Consider the following 19,171-nt stretch of genomic DNA (forward strand, 5'->3'; position numbering starts at 1 on the left):
GGGGGTCTGGGTGCAGATGGTGCTTGCTGGGGAGATTATAGGCCCAGGAGCCCCCCTCCTCCGGGCAGCTCGGGGCTCTGGGGGTGCCCTGCTATGGAGCTGGGGCTCCCCAGGTGGGGAGCATGCACCTTCCCTTTGTCTTTTTGCGTTTTTGAAAGCCTTTGGCCAGGGCTCTGCTGGTTTCCTTTCATAATGTCGTTGAGCGCTGCTGACATCAGTAATGGACACGCCACCAGGCCTGGGGGGGGGAGGGGCTGCGCATGCTCATCCTCACATGCAGGAGCGAAGCAGGAACCCAGGCCAGGGACCTCTGCCCTGTCCCTCCTCCTGAACCCTGTTCCCCACCGTGCGTGGAGGAAGCGCAGGGGCCCCCTTCGAGGTCTCCCCCTAGCCTGGAGCTGGATCCCTTTGGAAATTTCCATCTGCTGCAGCTAGGCTACCCCCCTACCCCGTTCCCCCAGCTGGCCGGGTGGCAGGCCCCGTCCCAGGCCCCACAGCCTTTGCTCTGACTTCTTCCCTGCACTCACTGTGTTCCGAACAGAAAAGAAACAGCAAAGCTGAAAAAAAGCTGAGACTTTGCTGTGGAGCACAGAGGCACCAACAGCCGGAATTAGAAGCTGTCGCTTGGGGAGCTGAAGGCTGAGGAGAGAGGGAAGGGGGCAGGCGGGCGAGCCGCGCTCACCTCCCACCTGCCCAGCCTCTCCCCTGCAGCCCCCCTGGCTGGCAAAAGGGCTTCCTCCCAGAGACGCCTCGGCCTCTGAGTCTGTCACTCTGTCTGCGTGCCCCCCCAGGTCCCCTTCTTTCCTTTTCAAGTGTCACCAGCCCCCTCACCCTGTCACGTTGCACACCAGCACGGCAGGGCTGGGCCTGATGGCACGTGCTGGGAGATCCAGAGCTGCTTGGGGGTGCAGCGGGGGGTGCAGTGAGTCAGCAAGGGGCCTGGGCAGGGGCAGGGACCCTTTCTCTGGTAGGAAAGGCAAGATAGGCCCGACGAATGGGAAGAGAGGCTGGCCGTGGTCCCACAGGTGCCCAGCAGAGTGGGGGGGGGGGCGCAGGTGCCCTTCACCCAGCCCAGTGTCCCCAGGGGGATAGCAGCTCTTCCTCCGCATGTCCCCTGTGGCCGGGTTTCAGTTCGTCTCCAGAGCTCAGCGATGGCATTTGCCCAGGGGACAGATGGGCAGGGACATAGGTATCCAGGCATGCCCCATGGGAAGAAGCTGCGTGGAGCCCCCGGGGAGGAGGCCTGAGTGCGTGCTCCACCGCATTGCTGGGCTGCCCAGCACCGGCCTCGGACACAGACTCTGCCCAGCCTGGCAAGAGGCAAGCAGAAGACACCTTCTGCGTGCCCTGAGTGTTCATCCACAACAACTGGCTGCTGTCCAGTGGGCTGCGTTGGCACTGGCCCCTGCCTGGCTCCGGCCCCATCTCCGGCTCCCACCCCTCACCTGGCTGTGTTCCCCTAGGCTGAGACCCTCATTGTGGGGAGAGGAGAATACAGGGCCACAGACTGACCCGCTGGAGATTTGAAGTCGGGATACCGGGATGGCTGGTTGCAGCCAGGTTTTAGTCCTGTGAATGAGTGGCCCCCACCTCCCCCTGCAGCTGGGCTGGGCAGGGCGCCTGAGGTCAGGCGAGGGGGGGGGAAGGGGGCGGGTGTCCTTGTTTGTTTTCCAAAGGCCCCAGGTGTTCTCAGCAGAGGGCATCTGCTGTGTCTAAGAAAACAACCTCTTCCTGGCACACACACACACACACACACACACCCCTCTGGCAGCATCAGTCCCCTTGGGACTTGGGCTGGTACTGGCGAAGCAGTGAGTGGCTGCCTTCAGGCCCCCCTTACAGCACAGCTATTTCCGAGGCCTTTGTGTCCGGCCCCTCTAGGGTATGTCTTTGGTGGCCCAGGTGACTTGAAGGTTTGGGGCCCCTTTGTGGTAAGTGGGCTCAGGGGATGGGGGCCCCTGCGTGCAGGTGGAGGAGTGACATCTCCTTGTGGCTCTGGCTACAGGGCCAGCAGAAGGGGTAGCAGCTCCTGCTCCAGGCCAGAGCTGGGCCATCTGGGGGTCCTGGGAGAGATGTTACTCTGGGTTCAGATCCCAAGGGATTTTTTTTCTCCCCTCTGGGCAGCTTCAATGTAGGGGCCATTCTGTTGCCCCCAGACCCCATTTCCTAACCCTAGAATAGACAGCAGCTTCCAGCAGGAATCACAGGATCAGGATTTAGTAGGAGTAGGAAGGAGAAAAATAAATAAGCCTCATACATGCAGAAGAGCAAAAGGCGCTGGCATGCCAGGCCTGGGAGCTGGGCTCAGGGTGGGCAAGTACACAAGACCATCGGGCTCCCCTCACCCGCGCGCGGCCGGGGACAGTCAGCCGGGACAGTGTTACACGTCACCTCCCGGGCTCCATCAGGCAGAGGTGAGGGCAGGAACCCCAGCCTGGGTCTGGGGAGCAGCTCGGAGGCAGCACCAGGCTCTGCCTCAAGGATCAGAGACGGCTCTCCTGCGCGTCTGCCTTGTCTGCGCGTGGGTCCAGGGGCCCCGGCCCCGTGGAGGTCTCGGGCTTGTCCTCGGCATCCGAGGGGCAGCTGACCTGGAGGCAGGCCCTCACCAACTCCTTCACCTCCGCCTCCAGCTCCTTCATCCTGGCTTCGTACTCTGCAAGAGCCTCCTGCTGGAACTGTAGGACCACTTGGCTAAGGAAGGCATTCAACCCCCACACCCCCCTTTCCCTGGATTGTGGAACAAGATTCCCAGGAGACGGCCAGGAGGTAAGAGTTACTCGTCCCGTGGAGGAGTCTCTCAAAAGAGAGACCAAGCACAGGGATCTGCGGAGCCGGCTTTTGTGAAAGAGCCTCGTGGCTCCTTCCCCTGACCCCTGGCAGAGCCTGGAGCTGGGCCTGCGCCCACCCCCAGCCCAGCCGCCTCCTCTGGGCCCAGGCCAGTGTCCGTCACCTGCTTTTCCATCTCCCGGATTTTGCCCAGGCAAGCCGCCTGCTTCTCCTCCAGCTTCTCCTGGCTCCGCTCCAGGGCCTCTGTCATCTGGATGGAAGTGAGAGGCAGGGAAGCAGCTGGCACAGACGGGCGTACTGCCTTGGGATCCAGTTCTAATCTCAACTAACCCACTCTAAAACTTGGGGGAAGGACCTGGGGCCACCCCGGGGGGGGGGGGGCGCGTGTTTGGGAAGGACACCCTGGCGCACCTGCCTGACGGCCTGCACCACTTCCTGGATGTGGGAGTTGTTGATCTCTCTCTTCAGCCTGTTGGTGAAGTCATTTCAGAGAGGGCCTTGCAGAGGGGCAGGGGTGCCCTCTGCCACCCAGGTGGGAAGCAGCAGGGGGGACCCAGAGGAGGCCCCAGAAGGGCGGGCAGGGCCTCGGGGAGCCCTGAGCCCGCGTCCTCACTGCCCTAGGTGTGCTGTGTCCCGGGCCACCGCGGAGCTCACCTCTCCTGGGCCATCTTATCCGGGGTGACTTTTGTCATGGCCTGGATCCGCTCCAGCCTCTTGGCCTCCAGCTTTTTCTTCATCTCTTTGGTGTCACTGTGGGGAGAGACAGGCGTAGGGCGCTTGTGCCTGATGGGGAGCGTGCTGGGGGGCAGGGGTCGTGGGTGTAGCCAGGGAGGCGGCCCGCGTACATCTCCCAGGTCTCCTTGAAGGCCTTCAGCTCGGCGGCCTGCCTCTCTTTGGCCAGCTCTGTCATCTTGGTGATTTGCTGTAGGAGAAGATGGACGTCTGGGTTCAGTGAGAAGCCCTTGGTGCCCAGGGCACGGGGTGGGGGGTGCGCCCTGTCCCCCCCAAGCCAGGCACCTCCGCCACGTGCTGCTCCTTGCGCTTCAGGATGCCCTGCTGCTGCTCCTTGCCCTGCAGCCGCAGCTCCTGCTCCAGCCTGGCCTGCAGCTCCTGCACTTGCAGGTCTGCGCCCTCCGGGCCTTCCAGACCCTCGCCGGGCGCCACCCCTGAGGGCTCATCACTAGGCAGGATCCTGCCGAGGACATGTGGAGACAGGCCCCGAGCTTGCAGGGGCGAGGCTGGGGGCAAGGCAGGGACGGGGCGCCGCCCGCGATCCTTACCTCTTCTTCCGGGAGCCCTTGTTGGGCCTCAGCCGGCAGCCCGTGCCCCGCAGCCCCAGCTCGGCCAGCTGGGCCGCCCCGCGCTGGAGCAGCTCCTCCCGGCGCCGCGCCCCCCGCCGCTCCAGCTCCCGCAGCTCCTTCTCCTGCCTGCGCTGCAGCTTCACGATGCCCTTCAGCTCCCGCAGCTCCTCGGGGCTGGCCGTCTGTGGCTCTGCAGAGGCCTGGTTGAGGCCTGTGCCCACCCAGGCAGCCCACCCCGTTGGCTGAGCGTCCCCCCTCCCCACCATGTGCCCCAGTCCTTCTCCAAGTTCACCCCTCACTCAAGATCAGGGGGCCCAGCAAGTCTCACCCACAACTTCTTTCATGGCCTCTTCCCTGGCCCGGGCTGCCGCAGGAGCACAGGATGGGCGGAGGCTTTGGGGACCCCTTTGGCTCTGGTTAGCTCCTGAGAGAGGGGGACTGTGGGTACTGTTGACCCCAGGTCACTGCCTTAGCCTGCAGGTGCACGGGGAGAGGGCCCTCTGCCGGCGAGGAGGCATGAAGCACCCACCTGCTGAGCCATTGCTGGCGGAGGCTGAGGCCCCATTGACCTGGTGGGCACCCGGACCCCCGGGCAGGAAGGGCGTCTGTGGAGGTGAGAACAGTCCAGTCTTCCTGTTCACAGACAGGCCTGGAAGGGTCCTCTCCCACCCCAGACATGAATGCTGGGGGGGTGGGGGTGGGGTCCTAAAACCAATATGCTGAGAAGCTCTGGAAGAGCGGTGAGACCCGGCTACGAACACGACACACACTGGCACTCCTGCCTGAGGAGCAGCTTGGGTTACGGGGCTTCCGATTACCCGCCACGCGCAGGCGCGTCCGCGCTGCCACCGCGGGTTACCACTGGCTCGTCATCAGCAAGCCCCCTTCCTCCCACCGGGGCGTCTGGCCAGAAGCCAGGCCACACACCTCAGGCAGACTTCCCAGGGCCTCCTTGAGCTTCGCCGCCTTCTTATCGTGGGCACTGAAGTACTTGATGGGGTTGGCCAGGGCCACGGTGAGATCTGAGGGCACAGGTGTTACCAGCCTGGGTGTGGGGGGGAGGTCAGACCCGAGGTCCCCAGGGTCTTGCCCCTCTCTGGCGTCTGGCTTGCTCACTGCCGGGAAGGAGGACGGGAGGACGGAAGGCCTCTACTAGGCCCTGGGCCGCCTTCCTACCTGCCCAGGTGTCGGGGATGTAGTCCTTCATCTCCAGGAAGATGAAGAGCGCGGGCATGGTGAGGGGCATGTTGCTCTCGCTGTGCAGGCACAGGTGATGGTAGCCTGTGGGTGGTGAGGGCTGGTGAGCCGGGGCCGGGCACTGCCTTGGCTGCATGCCACCAGTTCAGCGCTTAAGACTCTTGGCTTGAGTCAGAGAGGCCAGGGTCTCAGGCTGGCACTAAACCTAACTGCCTGTGTCACTTTAACTCGGGGACTTGGCCTGTGAAATGGGGGTTCTGGCGTCTGCCTCGTGGAGTTAGTACTACCCGCCTTTGGCGGGCACCACCGGTGGCTCACGCCTGTCATCCTAGCTACTCATGAGGCTGAGATCTGAGGATTGTGATTCAAAGCCAGCCCGGGGCAGGAAAGTATGTAAGACTCTTATCTCCAACAAATCACCAGAAAACCAGAAGTGGCGCTGTGGCTCAAGTGGTAGCGCTCGCCTTGAGCCGAAGAGCTGAGGGACAGCACCCAGGCCCAGAAACAAGACCAGTGACGCCACAAAATTGTGGACTTCCTGTGAGGTGGGCAGAGGTCAGCACTCCCTGAGGCCACCCCACTTTGTAATCAGGCTCCCTGGGGATAGCAAAGAACCCTTTCTGTACCAGAATTCAGGGCATTGATGGGGATGATGCGGTGGCCGAGAAACTTGTTGCCTTCCTCCATTACCGCCACCCTGAGGGAGGCCAGCTCGGGCATCAGGATCTGGGGAGGAGTTTGAAAGGGGGCGGGCTGGAGGGGGCACATTCCCGCCCTGGCTCCAGAAGTCTTCGCTGTCAGGGTCAGAATGCTTGGTGCAGACAGGCAGGGCACGCCCCAGGCTCAGACACAGACCCCCCCCCACCGGCTTATTCTGGGGCTTGTCTCCCGAAAGAAATATAGACTAGGACCAACCAGCGATCCATGGGGACAAAGCACCCCTCCAGGTTCCTATGTGACCCTGAGTCCTGGTAACATGTGTGCGCACACACACACACACACACACACGCACACACACACACCTCCTTTCCTCCTACCTCTACGCAGAGGCCAAGAGGAGGGGAGAGACCCCAGCCTCGCCCTGCTTTGCCCCCCCCCCACCTTCTCAAAGACAAAGGGTTCCTCTTTCCAGACAGGGTTGATGGAGTTGGTATTGGGGGACAGCTTGGTGCGGTAGCGCCTCTTGGGGTCCCCGGGAAGGCCAAACAGCTCCACTTCCACATAGGTGCGCACGCTGCGCTCTGACAAGAACTGCCCAGAGATCACCTGGATGGGGAGCAGAGGGTGTCCGCCTTAGATCCCTGCCCGGCAGCCGGGGCCTCTGCAGCTGAGCCCCCCAGCTCTTAGGAGTTGTGAAGACCCCCAGACCCCCATTCAGCTCTGGCCGCCAGGGCTCTGTGGCTGAGCTCTGCAGACCGGGGCAGACAGTCACCCTACCTCCCTCTCTGGCCAAGGAGGGAGCAGTGCCCCCCCTCCAGGCTGTCTCCCCTCCCCCACCCCAGCCTCAGCCCTTCCCCTCGGTTTCCATGGGGACCAAGAAGCAGCCTGAGTGCTGAGGGGGAGGCAGTTTCCAAGGCAACTTGCTACTTACTGCAGGAGCTGGCTGGGGCTGGAGTCGTTAGGATACAGGGAGGGGGGCTGGGCCTTCCTCCTCCAGACCCCAGACCCACCCCCACCCCACCCTGCCTTCTGTCAGCCTGGGTCCTTGCCGTGATGGACAGGGTGGTGGCCACCACCACGTCGATGCCGTCCACCGCGAAGGGATTGAACTGCTTGTCCGGCCGGCGCATGAACTCGTGCTTGAGGAGGTAGCCGCTCTGCCCGTTGAACTCGAACAGTGCCATGTTCTGCTGCATGGGCAGGTCTGGGGGGGACAGGGGACGGGGCGAGGGGGCACTGTGAGGAAGGCCTGGCCCCGCACTGCACCCTGTCTACTTCAGATTCTTCCCAACCTGTGTCGTCTTGGGATGACATGGGGCCAGCCGGAAGCCAGGCCACAGCCAGGCCACATGCTCCCGCGAGGCCTGAGCTCATGCATTCATACCCCCTAGTGCCCGCAGTGCCAGGACGCTCCAGACCCCATCGGTGCTTGTGAACCCTGGGCAGAGGGAACAGTGGGGGGGGCAGGGGCTGGGGGTGCGCCTCACCCATGGTTTGAAAGTTGAGGGCGACCATCTGGCACCCCGCGTTCCAGAACATCTGGGGCATGTAGTTGGACGAGTCCATGCGGGTGCCCTTGGGGTAAACACGGCTCATCTGCCGCTTGTTGTAGCTAGCCGGGGTATAGGAGGACCTGGGAGCACTGTCCCCCGGCTTTCTGTCCACCCCTCCTCCCCGGCTCCCCAGCCGGGGCCTGGCTTGTGAAGCGTCAAGGATACTCTACAAACTGCACGGAGGCCTTGGACAGCAGGTCGTAAGCCTTGAGCTCCGTGAAGGAAGAGATGATGTAACTTCGGTTCTTCTCTGCTCCAGGGAGAAAGGGGCGGGGTGTCTGCATCAGGCTGCCCCTCCCTCGCTCCTGCCCTCCCCTTTGGGGCAGCTCTGTGCGGCCAGTGTTCCCACGGACGCTTGAGGATTTAGGAGCCAGCCGCCTGGGACGAGGGGGTAGCAGTGAAGGCCGGGGTCCGGGTCTTGGCGGTGGATGTACGTGGGGACCGGGCAGTGTGCCATGGTCCCGGATGGCAAGGAGCCCATGCCGTGGATGTGGGGGACGTGCAGGGTGTGGTCAGCGTGCCAGCCCCTCCTCTGAGGTTTGCGGGGAGTGAGGTGCGTGAGAGGTGGCAGAGCGCACAGAGGCAGAGGCGGGAGCTAGAGGTGGGGTCAGAGGTTGGGGCAGTGCCTGGGAGAATTGAGGGGACACTTGTGCTCCGGTGGCTTGCCCTGCCTGCTGCCCCCTTCCAGGACGTCTCTCCCCAGGGGAAGGAGCCTTTGGACCTGGCCGGCCTTAGGCCAACAGTTCAGCCCCAGGAGCCACAGAACCTGGAAGAGATGGCAGGCGCCGCAGGCAGGCCTGGCTGAGGTGGCTTGTCACACAGCCAGCTCGTCGCCGACACACCACAGAGAGCCGTGTCTGTGCCAAGTACCTCAGAGCCACGCCAGGCCACTGGAGCCTCCCGGCCTGGGTGCGGGACTGAGCCCCGAGTCCAGGGAGGGGCCTTCCCCTGCCCACACCCGCCCTGCCCGCCTCCCCGCGCACGTACGGGCCGACAGCTCAAAGGAGACGAACTTGGTGGGCTGGATGTAATTGACGAGGCTGGACATCTCCTCATAAGCCGTCACCTCCAGACCCGCTGTGCCCTGGGGGCGGAGGGAAGAGGGGAGAGGAAGATGGGCATCGCCCAGACAGTGTCCCCAGCCCCACGGATGGCCGAGGGGCGTGGGCCCAGCCCCCACACCTCATCTGACTGCATCTTCTTGAGCTCCTCTTCGTCCAGGCTTCCCGACTCTTCCTCCTCCTCCTCCTCCTCCTCTTCTTCCTCAGCAGCCCACACTGCCATACACAGCCCTCCTTAGCGTGGGCTCCTCCCCCCCCCACAGCCTCCCCCCCCCAGCGAACTTACCTGTGTCCTCCCCAGAGGGAGCACTGGGTGGAGAGCCCCCCTCGACCTCCCCACCACGCTCCTGGCTGGGGGCCATTGGGCCAGAAAACGGATTCTTCTTGTTCTTGATGAGGATCTTGCCCCGGAGGTCCTCAGGACTGGGCAGAGGGACTCCGGGCTTCAGCTGTGGAAAGGGAGCGGTGGGCACCCGTCCCGCCTGCCGGGGTGTCCTGTGCTACTCAACCCCCCACCTGCTCCCCCTCTCCCACCTGTCACCACAGCCCCACCCGGCATGGGCCCTGATCCATCTTCCCAGCACGCCCTTTCCCACGCTGGCTAAAAGCAGGCCATTATAGCCTTCAGTTTTCCTCTTTGCCACCACCCCCCCCTTCCTGCAGGAAGCACTCTGGGATCCTCTGACACCCAGAGCAGAGACTACTTGTTATAACAACCCAGGTATCTGTCCGTCTCCTCCTCAGAGGGTGAGAACGAGGGAGGGGGGGCGAGGCAGGGGTTGCCCGTTGCGTTGTGTGTTTGAGACGAGGTAGCTCAGGCTGGCCTTAAACTCCATTTTCCCGCTTCAGCCTCTCACGTGCAGCCCCTACCCCCGGCTCAGCCGTGTCTGTGTCGCTAAAGTCTAGCACACTCTGTGAGTGACGGTAACAAGATCCCACAGTCCAGCCGCGTTAATCCCAGTGTCTCTGCCCCCCTCCCACACCCCACTCCGGGGCCCAGCTGTCCCCAGCAGAGCTCACTCACGGGGAACTTTTCTAGAGGTTCTGTGAGCAGCGTATCCCCAAACAGGGTCCGGCAGTACTCGGCCATCTTGGCCTGTTGGCGGGGTCTGGGGAGAACCGGAGTGGGCGTGGGCCTGGCAGCTCAGTCCTGGTTCTCTTGGCCAGCCTTTCATATCTGGGGTAACCCCGACATGGGGTAATCCCCGGGGGGAGAGGGGGGACATGGACAGGAGAACCCCAGCCCAAAGAGATTGTGCTGAGACTCAGCAGAGAAGCTCAGGCATGGAGGGTGGGGTGGTGGACAGGCAGGAGGCAGGAGGCTGGAGGCCGGGTAAGGGGTGAGGCTGAGGAGGCCTGAGTACGCACGAGTCCACGTGGTTTTCAAAGGACAGGATGACAGGGTAGGGGGAGGTCTTAAAGGCGCTTTCTGCAATGGCTTCCACTGCTTCCTGGAGGGGGGGGGACCACCAAGTGGGCAAGGCGGCGTTTGGGTGTCCTCCCCACCCCCCGTGAGACCCCGGATGCGGTCAGTACACACACGAAACCCAGTGGCCATGGTGGTCCCCCATTGCTTCCGTCCCCTGTAGCGCCCACCCCAGCGGAGGCCCTCTGGCTTCCCCTCCCCCTCCCTCCCTCAGCCCGCCCCCGCCCCGCCCACCTTGAACAGGATGTCTGTGGTCATGGTGAAGCCGTGGGTGATGATGGGCTCCTCGTCCGGGGGCTTCCCCTTCCAGCAGTCCAGCTCCACGCAGCGGCAGCCGGCCAGCAGGACCTGGCGGTACATCTCGGCCGAGGACAGGCCTGAGAACTGGCCGGCTGCGGTGGGGGGGGGGGCAGTGTCCGTGGAGGGCTGGCCAGTGCCCACCCTCCGCGCTCGCTCTGTCTGGCGCGCAGGGCAGCGCCGGCCTCACCTGTGAGGTAGGTGTTGTGGGAGGAGTTGATGAAGTAGTGATTGAGCGGCTGTGTCATGTCCTGGTGCAGCAGGAGCTTGTCCTGGGCCAGAACGCTGTTCTCCGGCCCACAAAGGAACCACACCATGCCTTCGGGTGACAGCTGGCCTGGGAGGGGGCAGGGGTGGGCGTGGGGGTGCATCAAAGCCATGGTCCAGTCCGGTGCAGGGGGGGGGTGGACTGAGGGGCCAGGGCGCTCCGGACCCCTCACCTCTCTGCACGTTGATGCCGCTGGGCTCGTACTTGTCGATGAGGCGCTGCACCTGCTCGGGCCGCGCGGGCGGGAAGAGCATGGAGTTGAGCCGGGAGTCCCGCTGCTTCTGGTTGATGAATTTACTCAGGTGCTCCTTGGTCATGTACGGTTTGGCCTTAGCATGGCTGTGGGCCACAGAGAGACAGGGCCCTGGAGGCCGAGACAGCCCCCAGCTCCCGGGAATACCTGATTCCCACAAGGACGGGGGGGGGGGGGCCGCCCCGGCCCCTCCCCATGTCCAGCCCCCACCCCCCCTGCTCACTGGGAAGTGAAGATCTCGTCAATTTCTGGCCTCGGACAGAGGTTCATGAGGAAGCTCTTGTAGACAGATTCTGGGAAGTCCTCAGGGTTGATAGCGTCATTCTGGGGGAAGAGCCACCTCGTCACCCCAACCTTGGCCTGCTCACGGCTAAGGCCCACAACCTCAGCTCAGCGCTAGGACTGGACCAGAGAGAGTCGGAGACCGCGGCCGCTGCCGTCTCCCGAGCCCCAAGGCTCTCTGAGTGCTGGGGAGCGGCTCAGCTGGCTTGCTTTAATCCTGGCGTGGGACAGTGGCTAGTTCCTTAGCTGGGATAGAACTGGAACTAAGGAACGATTCAAATGAGGAGGAAAAGCGGTCAGTAGTGTGGAGAGCTGCTTCCGGATCAGGGGGTTACCTTTCCTTACGTGAAGGACAAAGTTGTAATATAATATAATATAAACATGCGTGCACATAATAGCAGAGCCTTAATATACAGGAAACAAAAACAGAATGGGAGGGAGAACTAAAAATCTCAGCAATGGTATTTAGGGTCTGGGGATGGAGCTCAAGTGGTGGTTTAGCATGTGCAACATATGCATGCATGCATACACATGCACAGCTTTAAAACCTCCAAAAAAAGAAAATCCCACAAAAGACTCCTCCAAAGGAAAGAGACAATGGACTTCATCAAAATCTCTAACTTTTGTGCTCCTAAAGACAACATCAAGCCGGGTGTCAGTGGCTCACGCCTGTAACTCTAGCTTCTCAGGACGCTGAAATCTGAAGATCGTGGTTCAAAGCCAGCGCAGGCAGGAAAGTCCATGAGACTCTTATTTCCAGTTAACTACCAAAGAAAGCAGGAAGTGGTGTTGTGACTCAAGTGGTAGCGCACAAACCTTGAGCAGAAAGCTGTAGAACCAGCACAAAGGGGGGGGGGGGCGGGGGGGAGAGAGAAAGTAAAATGACATGGGAGATTGAGGCAGGAGAAGTTTAGACCAGCCTGGGCTCCATCGTAAACAAAAACTAAAGGGGGAGAAAGAGAAAGAAAGGAGGGAGGGAAGGAAGGCAACCCAAGGAGTCGAATGCAGTATTCACAAATGAGGTATCTGTTAAGGGTAACTGCAACAAAAAGAAAACCCACTATATCCGTAAACTGCTTTGTACAACTACTTAAGAATGATAAGAATTGGGGCTGGGAAGGTGGCTAAGTGGTAGAGCACTTGCCTTGCATGCATGAGGCCCTGGGTTCGATTCCTCAGCACCACGTTAGCAAAAAGAAAAAAGCTGGAAGTGGTGCTGTGGCTCAAGTGGTAGAGCGCTAGCTTTGAGTGAAGAACTGAGGGACAGCACCCAGGCCCAGAGTTCAGGCCCCACGACTGGACTCCTCCCCCCAAAAAAAGAATGATAAGAATTATGGGATGGGAAGGGGAAACAAAGGAGGAGGCTACAATGCTTGATAAAAAAAATGTACTCATTATCTTGCCCATGTAATTGTAACCCCTCTGTACAGTATTTTCACAATAAAAAAAAAATAAAAAAAGAATGATAAGAATTAGGGGCTGGGAATGTGGCTTAGTGGTAGAGTGCTTGCCTACCATGCATGAAGCCCTGGGTTCAATTCCTCAGTACCATATAAAAAGAAAAAGCCAGAAGTGGTGCTGTGGCTCAAGTGTTAGAGCGCTAGCCTTGAGCAAAAGAAGCTCAGAGACAGCGGCTAGGCCATGAGTGCAAGCCCCAGGACTGGCAAAAAAAGAAAAAAACAGAAGAAGGGCAGTGGGTGACCCATAAGCACATGGGAAGATATTCAGTGCAGTTAGTCACCAGGGAAATGCAAATGAAAGCCACAGTGACAAACCACCTCACTCCCACTAGAGTAGCATAAATCAGAGCAGCAGTGTGTGTGTGCGGGGGGGGGGGGGGGGGGAATGTGGGAAAACTATAAGTTTTTTTTTTTTTTTTTTTCTGCTTATGTGGTGCTGAGGAATCGAACCCAGGGCCTCATGCATGCAAGGCAAGCACTCTACCACTGAGCCACCTTCTTAGCCCCAAAACTGGAAGTGTTATACAATGCTACTAGGATTGTGAAATGCTGTGGCCATTTTAGATAATGGTGTGGCTGTTCCTTAGAGTGCTGGACATGGAGATCCCATATGACCCACAGTGTCACCTCTGGAAGCCTATATATCCAAGAACACTGAAAACACAGCTACACAAAACCGAGTGTGCATGTGTTCAGCAGCAGTGTTATTCTTGGTAGGTTAAAAAGTGGATAGAGGGGCTGGGAAGGTGGCTCAGTGGTAGAGCGCTTGCCTTGCATGCCTGAGGCCCTGGTTCAATTCTTCCGCACCACATAAGCAGAAAAAGCCAGAAGTGGCGCTGTGGCTCAAGTGATAGAGCGCTCAACTTGAGCCCAAGAGCTGAGGGACAGCGCCCAGACCCAGAGTTCAGGCCCCACGACCGACAAAAAAAAAAAAAGTGGATGGAACCCAATGTCTGCCAACTGACAGAGAGGTGCAGTGTGCTGTAGTTGTGGGCTGTGTTGTATGTGAACGGATCTCTACAGCAGACATTACATGCTGTGTCCACTTGGTTCGCACACAGGGAGGTCTAGAGTAGGGAAAGAAATCTACAGAAATGGACGCAGGAAGCAGATGAGTGGCATCCAGGGGTCCTGTGCCTTTGTGTGGAGCTCCTCCTCCCAAACCACAAAACAAGCATCTTTTTGGATCACAGAGCAAGGGAAGCATCTGCCTGAGCTTCCCCCAGGCCACCTCAGCCTCTGCAGCTGTTGCTTGCAGAAGAAAAAACAAACAAACAAAAAAGGCCTCTAGTGAGGGAAATCAGGAGGATGAAGCTAGGAGGGAGGTCAGGAAGCAAGGGAGAAGAGAAGGGTGTGGTACGGGATATTGGGCTCGAACAGCCAATCCCCTCCCCTCCCCACTCCATGCTACCCTGGGGTAGGGGCACACACCTGTCTGTCAAGCTAGGGATGTGGGGGGGAAACGCTCCTTCTGGGAATAGGGATTCAGAAGGACTGGTGACCAGCGGGGCCACCTGCGGTTTTATTTATTTATCATGTGCGCAATTCTTAAGCAGCAGAGACTACTGAATGGGGTGCGGACTGTGACCTACAGCAAGGGCACAGCCTGGTGGCCAGAGGCCTGCGATGGGCTCCACTGAGCCAGGTTTGGCTTCAGGCCCTGTCCACCAGGCACCAGACCTTTTTGTGTGTGTGTGTGTAGTTGTTAATTCACATAAGGCACCTCATGAAGTGAACCAGCTTACAACTTGTAATTAAAAATGAATGCTTAATTAAGAAGAAGGTTGAAAGTGTGTTTCTGCACTGAGCTGAAGTCTGTGTCCTGGCAGCTTCCACCCTGGCTTCCCTCTGACGCCCCGCAGAAATTGTCCCTGCCAGATCTCTGCAGGACACCTCCTGACCCACCCGTCCCGCTGACTTTCTCCTGCTCTTCCAGGCTGCACTGGGAGCACAGGCCAAGTCGGCTGTGGTCCTGAGCACCACCCACCACCCACCACCCTGCCCACGTTGCCAGCGGGGCTCTGCGCTGAGTGCCGCCCCGCCCCTGGTCCCTTATCTGGAGGGTCTAGGATTTGATTGGCTTTTCCAGCTGCCAATGGGATGATGACGTGGTGTTCTGTCCTCCCCATGCACCTGCCCCACCAAGCCCCTGTCCTAGGGGTGGGATGAGCAGGACAGGGGGCCGCTCACCTTGCCCTTTGCCAGGTGGCAGGCACTGAGGGCAGCTTCGACGCGCTTGCGGTCAGCAGGAAACATCTGGAAAAAACTGAAAGGCCGAGAAGGGCAGCGGGCAGAGGGAGAAGGCATGTCCGCCCACCCAGGAGCAGGAGGGGAGGAGGGGAGGGAGGGGAGACTCACTTCTTCACAGGAATCTTCCCCTCGGGGTTGACCTGCATCTTCAGCTTCACCAGGCTGGGGGCGGGGGAGGGACAGGGCAGCCTGTCAGGTCACAAGGGGTGTGCCCAGTTGGGGGGGGGGCGCTGGGGGGCGGGACTTACATCTTGTCCAAGAAGGTGCTGCGGGGCGCGTTGCTGGTCAGCGGGTGCTTAGCCAGGGCCAGCAGATCCTCAGCCCAGTCCTGCAGGAGCCCAGAACCCAGTGGTCAGGCCAAGGACACTCCAAGTCTATCTATCAGGACATTGCCCAAGCCCAGGCCAGCAGCTACACACACACACACACACACACACACACACACACACACACACACACACACACACACACACACACACACACACACACACACCTTCCCCACGTTCTCCTTGTAAGAGACGAAATTGTGGAAGGTGAGCTCCACCATGTCAGGGCCCGACACCACGGTGAGCGCCTTCAGCAGGAAGTGGTTGTCGGGGAAGTCCATGTTGAACACGTCCCGGAGCTTCTGGCTCTGCAGCGAGGGGTGGACGGTGAGAGCCGCGGGTGCTCTGTCCATCCCTCCCCGCCCAGCCACTTCAGCTGCAGGTCACTGGGGGACAATCCTGTCCCCCAAGCTGCAAACCCCAGGCCTGGTCTGTCTCCTCATCCCTGGCTCCGCCCAGGGGGTAGGAAAGACAGGCCTGGGGAAGAGAGTTTCCAAGGTTCTGGGGTTGAGGCTGCTTCTGTCCTACCCAAGTGCATACCCCAGCCCTCGGCACAGGCCGGGCTGGGAGCAGACGTGCGCTGCATTGGGTTCAGGCAGGGCTCCTCGCTGCCCGGCTGGGGTACCGGGCTTGCCACCCCTGCAGGAGCTTCTTCCCCGCCCCATGGGCCTGGCGGCAGCATGCAGCCTAAAACCGCTCACCTTGGGCGTCTTGGCGAACTTTCCAAAGCGGGTGTCTCGAATGCTAGTGATATCCAGAAACTCCATCTCCTGGGAAAAGGCAAAGAGCAAAGGGGCAAAGTAGGACACCCCCCCAAAAAAATAAAATCAGGCCAAGAATGAAGAACAGGGAGCAGGGAGTGTGTTCACCGCTCAGATGGTAGCTCACAGCCCTTTCAAGAGGACTAAGACTTCCTGGGGCCACCTGCACCCCAAGGGGCCCCTCTTCACACGGATGCTCTGTGCTGCCTGTCTGTCCGTCCATCCGTCCCCTCCAGGGCATTGGCTCGTTGGGTAGGACCTCTGTAGTACCGGCCACCTCACCTTGCTCTGATGCGTCCAGTATAAGTAATAGCCCTTGGGGTCCACACGGAGGATAACCGGGGAGGCCAGCGCGGTGTCCTGCAGGGAGAAGGGGTCAGCTCTCTGCTGCCAGCCTTTGAGCCGGCTTCCCTGAGCCAGGGCAGGGGGTTACACAGTCCACCATCTTCCTAGAGATTTGAGAGCGTTCCCCTCTGTTCTAATAGGAGAGAGGGATTGGTAGATGGAAGAGAAGAATTTCACCTCGAAGCCCCAAGGTAGCCCCCCAAAAGACGGTCTTGAACTCTACCTCACCAGGCTCCAGAAGTAGAATGTTTCTCCTAGACACATGTCGCTACTACCAAGTAGCTTGACCCCGTAGACAGCTCAGAGCCCAGACTCCTGTACCCACAGCCAAGGCCCCACACAGACCAGCTGCAGAGTAAGCACCCTGTACCCCGCCCTCCCCCCATGAACACCCCAAGCTTTCATCCCACTGTTCCACAGAGACACCGAGCGGTGCCTCCTCACCTCCAAACCTCCTTGACCCAAAATACCATCAAGGACCCTGCCCACCTCAACCCTGCAAAAGCATTCCCTGTAATACGCTGTCATTCCTGGGCTGCATGACTCAAAGACCCCGGGTCTGAAACCTAAGCTTGAACTAGACCATGAACTTGGTGCTGGCTTAGTGCTTGAGCTTGGAGTTTGCTGAATGAGTGAATGAATGAATAGGCACTTGCCTTCTAAATTCCTGTCTTGCTCGCAGGACATGTCGACTACCTATTATTCTAATAGTCTTTGCCTAAATGCATACACATATGTAAAATGAGGTATTACAGTTGGACTTCCCAACCAGGCAGAGGAGAGTTGTGGCAGGCCACATGACCCAGTACAGAATCTACCAAGGAAATGATCACAGAGGAGTTCCTGGGTCATGCCGGGCGGTGTCACACACTCCTGTCACCCGAGAGCAGCACCCAGCCAGGGACATGCCTGTTCCGTCAAGCCAGGGTCTAGGGGATACACAATGTCCCAGCCTATGAGGACAAAGGGACCAAGCAAGTACCTGGGTCAGGGAGAAAGCCACCCAGCCGGTTCCTACCCCTGGTGACCCCATGTCCACTCAGTTACAGAGTGGAGAGGGACAGCTTCACTTTTCATTCTGAGTAACTTCCCTCATTGCCCGGGGATCTGGGACGTGCCAGCTGAGTGCCACTTCAGTGCCACCCCATGCCACGCCAACACCAATGCTCCTAGGGAAACAAGCACCTCACCTCTGCTTCCCCTAGGAGCCCATCCCGCGCGCCCTCCTCCTGCTCATCACCGGGCAGGCCCCGCCCTCCTCTCGCCCCTCGCTCTTCCCGGGGTCAGCCAGGCATCCTCTCACGCCACGACGGACCAGCCCCAGGGCTTCCCCTCCCTGAAGGGGGGGGGGGAATCCCCCACCCCATTCTTCCCCTTACCCACGAGCATCATGCACCAAAGGCAAAGTGTTCAGGCTCCACGGGGAAGTAGGGCCCAGTTTAAGAAGGAGAAGATGTGGGTTCAGGACAAAAACTTCCCTTCCCTTGAAGAAGGTTGGCGGTGTGTGTGTTTGTGTGTGTGTGTGTGTGTGTGTGTGTGCGTGTGTGTGTGCAGTGGGGGCGGGGGAGAGGAGCTGAGTCCAAGAAGAGGAAGCAGAACTCAATTGGGGTTTTCGCTTGAGTTGGGGGCAGGGGCGTTTGGGGGGTGCCAGGGTGCAGCTCGGGAGGGCTTCCCTTGGCCCAGGCCCAAGGGACCTCATGGGCGTCATGCGGAGGGGTGAGTCTGGGGGTGAGCAAGGGGGGGGTCTAGATCCCCTCTTTCTGGGCCTGTCTAATTCTGGGGTGCACTTTCATCAAGGTGGAAGCCAGGAGCAGCGTCCCCTGTTCGTAGGAGTTGCGGGGCAGGCAAGCCCAGATCCAAGGCAATCGCCTCCCATGAGCCCCTCTTCCTGTGGACAGACTCAGAGCACAGGCACCCCGGTCCAGCCTTGTTTATCCAGGCTGCGGTGCCAGCTGCCACACAGGCGCCTGGATTGTCAGAGACATAAACCAGCCCTCTGCCCAGGGCAGCCCCGGCCCCTCCCTGCCCGGGCCCGGTCCCCGACTCACATCATCCCACTTGATGAAGCGCTCTCCTTGGCTCAGATAGGCCTTCACCTGCGGCGGCTGCAGGACAGGGCTGAGCAGAGACATGGTGCTGGACACGGGCAGGGCAGGCGGGAGGAGGGACGGAGGAGGGCCAGCAGGAGGGGGGCCAGGCTGGGCCTCACATGGCACCCGCCCAGAGTGGGTCCGGAAGTCTGGGTGCTCTTATATCTCGTAGGGTGGCCGTGGCTGCAAGCAGGGGTCACAGCTCCGGGCAGAGGCCCCCCGTTTATCTGCCTTGTAAATCAGCCTCCTCCCGACCTGTCTGGAATGGGGGGCTGACCCTGCCCCTGCGTAAGGAGGGGCCCTGGCTCCCCTCCTGGAAGTCCCCGCCCCGTGCCCTATGCCTCTGCACTTCCTGCTGGGGCTTCCTTCCCTGCGGCTCCGTCTAGGGGTTCGTCCCTGCCCCAAGCCCTGGAGGCCAGCAAGGGGGTACCATTGCCCTGGCCGGGATGGAGGGAGGATACAAAGAACTCTTCGGGGAAAGACCCTCCACAGGGGTGAGGTCTGGAGCAGGGGCTCTGTCCCCTACAATGTGGGGCTCCCCTAGAGAAGAGCTGGAGAGTGGGGCTGAGGATTTGATGCGGCAGGGAGAGCGTTTTGAATAAGCAAAGTGAGCTGATCTCCTGGCTCATCTTTCTCAGTGCTTCCTCCCCATGGAAATGAGGGCCAGATGGAGGACCCGTGGCCTTCACCCCAACTCACTTCTTGGGGGGGCCTTCGGCCTGGCCTAGGCCTGGAGCTTTTGCCCACCAGCCACAGCCCAGCTTGAGCCAGGCACACTTCCTCTGCTCCAGACCCAGAGACCTCCAGATACCAGAGCAGGGGACCCAGCTCTGAACCCCACTGAGGGTATGTGC

General features: G+C 60.3%; 1 protein-coding gene across 4 annotated transcripts; it reads right to left on the bottom strand.

Moving 5' to 3' along the window:
- Positions 1–2,201: 2,201 nt before the first annotated feature.
- On the bottom strand, positions 2,202–18,616 carry Plcb2 (phospholipase C beta 2). Of its 4 annotated transcripts, XM_042687566.1 has the most exons (32): positions 18,276–18,608; positions 16,165–16,242; positions 15,823–15,891; positions 15,289–15,429; positions 15,044–15,123; positions 14,904–14,957; positions 14,736–14,811; positions 11,027–11,127; positions 10,723–10,889; positions 10,473–10,619; positions 10,220–10,377; positions 9,928–10,010; positions 9,584–9,668; positions 8,846–9,008; positions 8,681–8,775; positions 8,486–8,582; positions 7,664–7,748; positions 7,433–7,557; positions 6,995–7,149; positions 6,387–6,551; positions 5,912–6,011; positions 5,265–5,369; positions 5,016–5,110; positions 4,618–4,693; positions 4,417–4,512; positions 4,068–4,278; positions 3,805–3,979; positions 3,633–3,709; positions 3,442–3,537; positions 3,199–3,256; positions 2,951–3,037; positions 2,202–2,675 (listed from the first exon to the last, which is right to left on the bottom strand). In XM_042687566.1, the coding sequence occupies exons 1-32, from the start codon at positions 18,357–18,359 to the stop codon at positions 2,484–2,486; spliced, it is 3,576 nt and encodes a 1,191-aa protein (XP_042543500.1). In that variant the 5' UTR covers positions 18,360–18,608; the 3' UTR covers positions 2,202–2,483. The 4 variants fall into 4 exon arrangements, with proteins under 4 accessions (XP_042543500.1, XP_042543501.1, XP_042543502.1 ...); XM_042687567.1 differs by lacking the exon at positions 4,417–4,512 and having other exon boundaries at positions 18,276–18,607; XM_042687568.1 differs by lacking the exon at positions 2,202–2,675 and having other exon boundaries at positions 2,959–3,037; positions 3,203–3,256; positions 18,276–18,611.
- Positions 18,617–19,171: the final 555 nt, after the last annotated feature.

The sequence above is a fragment of the Dipodomys spectabilis genome, unplaced genomic scaffold (genome assembly GCF_019054845.1).
Source record: "Dipodomys spectabilis isolate Male_0828 unplaced genomic scaffold, ASM1905484v1 ptg000108l, whole genome shotgun sequence".
Classification (NCBI taxonomy): Eukaryota; Metazoa; Chordata; class Mammalia; order Rodentia; family Heteromyidae; genus Dipodomys; species Dipodomys spectabilis.